At 35.2% G+C, this 7,359-nt stretch overlaps 1 protein-coding gene across 1 annotated transcript in view; it reads right to left on the bottom strand.

Annotated features, from left to right (window-relative positions):
• LOC136033727 (succinate dehydrogenase [ubiquinone] iron-sulfur subunit, mitochondrial-like) overlaps positions 1–6,932 on the bottom strand; it is a 12,256-nt gene extending 5,324 nt beyond the window's left edge. Inside the window, exons 1-3 of the mRNA XM_065714622.1 lie at positions 6,796–6,932; positions 2,870–3,018; positions 1,318–1,461 (exon numbers count right to left, since the gene is read on the bottom strand). Of these exons, the coding sequence (XP_065570694.1) occupies positions 1,318–1,461; positions 2,870–3,018; positions 6,796–6,843 (341 nt within the window). The 5' untranslated portion in view covers positions 6,844–6,932. The remainder of the gene's footprint in view (positions 1–1,317; positions 1,462–2,869; positions 3,019–6,795) is intronic.
• Between the last annotated feature and the right edge of the window lie 427 nt (positions 6,933–7,359).

Genomic DNA, 7,359 nt, shown 5'->3' with positions numbered 1-7,359 from the left:
ATCTCAACTTATCTCTCATTATAGCCTTAGAAAGCGGGTTTGCATCAGACTTGTCGTACAGCCTACCGTTTGTAATACGGTCAGTCAGTCGGGTATCCAAAACAATCCGCAGGCAATTTCTCCGAAAAACATCTGTAGCTTTCAATATTCTAATCTTGGTTAGCAGGCTTACCTTCTTGTTCTTCCAAACTTTTTGACGGTTGATTGCAATATTGTATACGAATTTCCTTGCAACAATATGCCATATTTTGAAAAAAGGAGGAGTAGGGTAAAACATTAGAAGCTATTAAATCTGCAGTCAAACCTATTTTCTTTGTTGCAGTTAGGTATGCTGAGTTTGAGTAATGAAATGTCAGAAAATCAAACCGCCCTAATGAGTTACTCAAAGTAGTTTGTTTTTCTTTATTACAAGTATTATTGACAATGTGGAACCTACCATGTAGTGCATTCTAAATGGCAAGAAGGGGGGGGGCTTTCTTAGAAGAAAATAGGAAAGAAAATTGCATGTTATTGTTTATTTTACCCAAACGTGTCAGACTAAAATTTGATTAAGTTCAAAGACTTTCTTTGGAAAGAGGATCATAAACATAAAGAGGTATATTTTAAACCAAAGGTTATATTATAATTTCCACCAAATATTAATCTGATTGTGGATGTTCCTTTACCAGCTTCCATTGGAAAGGCATTTTACAGGCAATTGATATGCTACCAAATTTAGATGTGCTTTGAGGGATTTAATTCGTGTTTATTACGTCTATACTTGTGCAGAAGAGAGTTTGAGCGAGCAGGAAGTGCCATATCAGTACCAGCCAGCCTGCAGGTTTTAAACTGTGGGGAACAGGCAGCTCGAGTACGTGAATTTTCCACAAGTCAATAACGAAAATATAAGAACAAAACGAAAACGAAATAAAAAGAACAAAACGAAAATATAGAGAAACCAGAAAGTGTTGCTAGTTTGTTTCAGTAAAAAAAAAAGAGTCGGGTGAAGAATATCCTGCGTGTTTGCTATTATCCTAACCAAGCCAATTAAAGCGGCTAGGACAAGCCTTCCTAGCCAAATAGTCGGAAGGAATCCGTGTTCTTTTGGGCCGAAAGTCGAGTCCCGGTGTTGGTGATCATTTGCTTTGAAATAGGGGTTAGTACTATAACTCTCTATGTTCCATAAGGTTCCGGCTCCATAGGCACCTGCAGATACTTGGGGAAAAACATGGGAAGCGTCAGAGGATCTACCCCAGCCACATATTGCACTCCCAACCAAAAGTAAAGATTCAGGAAATCGGTACCTGCTAAGAATAAAGTTTGCTCTTATAGACTCACCTGATGCAAGCTAATGTATTCACGCCATTGATGTTCATAGCACATGAGCCACAAATACCTTCGCGGCAAGATCGACGGAAGGTTAGAGTTGAATCGAGGTCATTCTTGATCTTAATTAGGGCGTCAAGGACCATAGGACCGCACCTTCACAAGAAAAAAAACTTGCATTAGAAATCAGAAGAACAAAATTAAAATAGACTTGTTCATTATGGTACAGAGGATATGCGTCCCCCCTCCCCATAGAACCTTCAACTATTGGAAGTTTTTACAAATGAATGATGAAATTGAGCATTCTACATCCACACTCACTTGAGTTAATTTCGAAATTCCGCAGGGATCTTCCCTAGAACTTGCTTTATTTATCATTCATATTAATGACTAGCATTGAGACTTAGGGGTATTAGTAAGAAGGTCTAAATCCTTGGTGAGGTTTGAAATTGAGTCAACTGATTTTCATTATTTGCATATAACATTTCTCATATTGTTTTAGCAAGGAAGGGGAATAAATAGCTAAACGTAACTCAAATTAAATTTATTAGTTGAGTAGATTATCTAGTTCCTGGAATCTAAGGAGCTACTACAGCATATATAAATTGTAGTACCCTACAAAAGTTCAAGAACCCTCATATACATGGAGAAAAGGGATTTGGGCTAAATAGTCTTGACTGAAAGTCCATAATTTCTAATGGGAGAAGTAGTTTACAAACGTTTTATAAGTGAGGGTGAACAATGATGAAAAGCAATAGAAACAATCTAGTAAATATGGCATACTTAGACATTTCTAGGGTGAAGGGAGAGTGCAGTATAGTTTTAATTTCAAATAAATAAGTCAAAACATGACTTACATGAGTTTGCCAGGAATTGGCAATGGACTGCCAAGATAAATTATAACCAAAATTGGAAAAAATAAATTATTTCCAGACCAGTATAACTAATTGATGAAAAAAGGTTTCTGGTGTTTCTATTGAGTTTAAATTATCAAGATTTAACAATCTTCCTGGGGACATCATTCCTCCAAATGCCTCTGTTGATTTCTTCAAAAAGGGGTTTAATATACATCTAAAGCCTCAATGTTTTGGAATGAGGTACTTCAGTAGCAGCATATCAGATACCACTAAGTACATGGCGCCAAGAATATAGGAATAAAAAAAAAATAATCTCAGAATGAATTAGGTTCAAAAGGTTTACAAACCGAATGTTTGATGGATAAATCAATTTCTTATGATTTATGTATTTGATCAGGCATATGTAGAAACTTTTTGTTTGGGAGGAGAGGTGGAGATGAGGGCCAATAAACAAATTTTAATATATATTTTCATCAAGAAAATGAAAATGCCTAGATTCAAGAAAATCTAGGATTCTGTGAGAGATCCTTATCCTTTTTGTCCCATGCACAACTCCCTGTATTTTTTCCTGGTTTTTTAAGATCATTTTTGAAAATGTTCAGGAAAGTAACATTTTGAAAAGGGAAAACAGTAGATTTGATCAAAAGCTGAAATGTAGGTTGTGCTTAATCACCAAAATGAATTGTAAAGAAATACAGAAAACTCACGTGTTGAGATCAACTTCATATGTTTGCAAGTGTGGCTTATCGCCATTCTTATCAGGGTCCCACCTGTAAATGTTGAACTTCTTGATTTTTGCTTCCTTTTTAGGTGGGGCATCAGCTTTTGGTAGAGCTGCTGCAGCTGCATACTTCGCCTGAAGAAAAAATAAATTAATAAATAAAATAACTGAAGAAAAATAATGACTTAATTCTAGTTTAAAACTGAATTAATATTCACTTGTCAAGGCAATTTAGATGCTGACTTAGGAAATTTTGTTACTTCTTCAAACTAAGAAATAAACAGGGAGGGATAAAGGGTGATATGGCCCAATCGGACCCCACACTGCCATCAAAATGAACAATTGATTTTCAAAATTGTGAAATGTTCTTAACAATTCCATTGTGTGTTGCTTCTGGAGAGAAATCATTTTCAAGACTGAATAAACTGGACCATCAAACGAGAAAAAATACAGCGAACAAACTGAAAAATGTAAATGTACAATGGGTGATGTTGAAGAATTTAGACCATCAAGAGTGACAAGGTCAATCCAAGCAGCTAAGGCAAAAGGCACTAAAAAATGTCCTAAAAAATTATAAACAAAAATAAAGATCAAAGAGATATGTATTTAGAACATTAGTGAAACCGATTTCTCAGTTTGTTCTCTAGATTTTAGTAGTGTGCAATGAAAAATTGCACACTACTGCATATTTTTATCAAATACTTTTCATGATTTATTGCATTCATTAGTATTGGGTAAAAGATCCACATTTGATTTGTTAAACTGCTATTGTTACCAGCTTTTATTCTGCTTTGCTGACCCTGTTTATGAAGAGTGGCTATATAGAGAAATCATCATTAAAGGTAATTGTGCTACCAAAGCTTTCTGAAAGCATTGCGATTGTTCATTAGCCAAAGGCATTTATCACCAAAAGCAACACCTTTTGCTATGTGAAACTGACATCCATGAATATTACAGGGTGACCCAAAAAGATCCATACCTATATTTTATTCAGTTAAAAATCCATTTTTTAACAAATATCCTTTCTATTGCAGGACATGAAAGGTGAACCTTCGGATGCGTTTGCAGCTATAATTGCCCCCAAAAGTTGTCTTGGACCAATCAGCAGAAGATGTTCTCCCTGGAGACCTATTTTTCGACAAAATCATACCAGAGTGTGCAAATTCAGTTTAGAAAACTTTTCCATTGTCGCAACTTATTTTGCGACCTATTTTGGACCAATGTCTCCAAAATAGTTATGGATTTATGTTCTAAAGCCACAGGGGGAACTTATTCAGGCTGAAAAAAGAGGAAAATATTGCAGCAGTGAGGGACTCAGTAGGATGCAACTCTAGGAAATCAGTGCATAGATGCAGCCAAGAAATCGGAATGACCAGGGAGTGCAAGGAATGCAAGGATTCCTAGCCTTAGCCTTATTCCTAGCCTTAGTGACTTAGTCTTCTTAACATTAATTTTCAAGCCTATTTTAGCACCCTGAACTTGCAAAACCTCTAAAACTTCATTCATTTTGCTCAAACTTTCATCGAATATGCTTAAATCATCAGCATAATCTAAGTCCAGGAGCGTCTTTTCCTCCCCGTTTGATTCTGTGGTCTCCAATTGCCTTTCCTGTGCTCCTTAAGACAAAGTCCATCAAAATGATACATATAAAGGGGATAGAACACAACCCTGCTTAACTCCTGATTTAATACAAAAATCAGTTGCTAACCTCATTTCCTACCTTAACCACAGCAGTATTATTCTCATACATAGCACAAATCACTTTAATATATTTTCCTGGTATACTGTATAACAATAACACCTTTGTTAATGCTCTTCTATCAACAGAATCAAAAGCTTGCTCATAATTGATAAAAGTGAAGACCAAAGGTGTTTGACAATGAAGGGACTTCTCAATTATTAACCTAAGAGTGAAAACTTTGTCAACACATCATCTACCTTTTCTAAAACTGCATTGTTCTTCCCTTAAAACTTTGTCTACAGCATCTCTCAGTCTAAAAAGTATCGTATTACTCAGTAACTTGCTACCTACAGAGACTAGACTAATACCTTGATAATTACAACACTCACTCTTGTCACCTTTCTTATACAGTGGTTTAATTAAGGTATTCCTAAAATCATTGGGTACTTCCCCTTTTTCAAAAATCATGTTCATAATCTTCAGTAGCTTATTCCTAACCTCAGAGCCACCATATTTAAGAAACTCATTAATCATATTATCAGCACCAGGAGCCTTATGATTTTTTAATCCTTTTAGTACTGTTGCTAATTTTTCCTCACTAAACAAATCTTCCTTCACATCCAAGGTATCAAAAACTTTTTCAATTTTATCTATATCTTTTCCTGCAACTGTATCTTGGTTTAGCACATTCTCAAAATGTTCCACCCATCTTTCTTTAACTTTTTCCTTATCACTAATTGTGGCCCCAATTCTATCTTTAACTGGGACTAGTCTGGACTGAATAAAAATATTGACAAGAGGTGGGGTGTCTTATCACAACATGTGACACCCCTGGTAAGCCAAGCATGAAGGCCTGAGGCCTACATATTCCAGTCAATAATGCTTATTTTAGGAGTTTAGGAGACAGGGCAAGATGTATTTTAGCAACAAGCAGTGGGTGATAAATTTCATATGGGAATACCAAAGAGGGATTTTTGAACACAATAGGCACTTACCCCCTCCTTCCACATAAAAAAACAAAAGAAAACGCTTTTTCAAAATCCAATCAAAAGATCTAGGGGAAATCACCCTTCCATAACTGATGCCACTAATTTTAAGCTATTTAAAATTTGGGTAAAATTCTAGTTAATTGCCTTCTTGTTATCTCAGAAAGGATTTAGGTTAGGAAAATGAAACTTTCAGGGATAAATCTACAGGCTAAAGTATATCACGGGAAGGTATTTTGAAGCAACTGCCTCTACTACTTCTCCCTCTAGAGGGCCCTGACCTTTGATGACCTTTAAAAATACATGTGTTATAAAAGTGAAATCTTGCAAAATAGATCTTCTGCTTAATTGAAGTACAACAAAATTGTTTTCAGCTTCATAACTTTGCTCAATCCCATTTTATAAGACTTTAATTATGTGCAAATACATTTCCCAAATTTTGAAAAAAAAACAACATTGATATGACTCAAAACTCTACTCAAATAGGCTATTAGGAATTGCATTTTTAAGAACTAAGGCAGAGAAAAAGCAACTAGTAACTGAAAATTAAGGTAAATGTTGTTTTGTCAAAATTTCAATAGGTATAGACCTCTCATGTAGGAAAATTTCAGGGCCCTCTGGAGGGAGAAGGAGTGGAGGCAGGTGCTTTAAAATACCTTCCTGGGACATACTTTAGTCAGTAGATTCATCCCTGAAAGTTTCATTTTCCTAACCTAAACCCTTTCCAAGATAGCAAGAAGTCAATTAACTAGAATTTTACCCATACTTTAGCCTGTAGACCCATTCCTGAAAGTTTCATTTTCCTAACCTAAACCCTTTCCAAGATAGCAAGAAGTCAATTAACTAGAATTTTACCAAAATTTGAAGTTTAAACACCATGGCCTAGTAGATATCAAAATATAATATTAGCTGAGGCCTATCTGTTATTCTATGTACTTGCGCCAGTCACAAGAGCTCACAAAATTCTGATAGCACAGATAGCCTACTTAAAACACCCATTTGTTACATAACACATGAGCTTATGTATATGGGCTAGCTTAGGCTATGCTTATTCCAGCAGAAATTATGATGTGCAAAACCTAGGCTGAGAATATACCCACAATGTCAGATTGGGTTGGTAGCTCTCATCTTTTAATCAATCAACTCAAATATAGGCTAGACAAGCCTAAGCCTGTAAACAAATTATTCAATAAAAACACAGCTGGATTTGTCTAATGTGAAAAATAAAAATGTGATTCAACTCACTGTGGATTGCACTAATTTTGGGATTGAAGAGACTGCTTTGCTACTCATTGTTTCTCTCACCAAAGATAATTATGAATTAAAACCCAAAATCTGATATAAAATTCTCTTAGTTTCTTTTACATAACAATAATTTTTTTTAGAATGCCATCTATTTTAAAAACATAATGAAGAATGATCCTGTCATCTGCAGTAATTATCTTTCTATTTAGTTTCTCAAGACTACCGGTTTTTCTACAAATAAGTTAAATCACAAAATACATATTCTAAAAAAAGTATTTTGAAGTCTTTTAATTAAAATTTTCCTATTACATATCGTAAGAGCTCTTCTTTTACAAACTTTACTGTTCCAAGTGATTTTCTTATGGTATCTCACTCTATTAGGCAATATCCCGGGGTTCCAGTTTATTCTTGATCTGTCGATGAGTACATTCTCTTTCTCTATCTCTGGGTATAACCATTGAGGCTATTAACTGAAACTCTGGAGCTAAATCAATTTTCTTTGGATCGCTTAAAACTTTCTTTGGATTTTCCCTTTGGCGATTCGTCTAAGGGAAGACCGTATAC

Source organism: Artemia franciscana, chromosome 1 (genome assembly GCF_032884065.1).
Source record: "Artemia franciscana chromosome 1, ASM3288406v1, whole genome shotgun sequence".
Taxonomy (NCBI): Eukaryota; Metazoa; Arthropoda; class Branchiopoda; order Anostraca; family Artemiidae; genus Artemia; species Artemia franciscana.
This window is presented reverse-complemented; position numbering and strand designations above follow the sequence as displayed.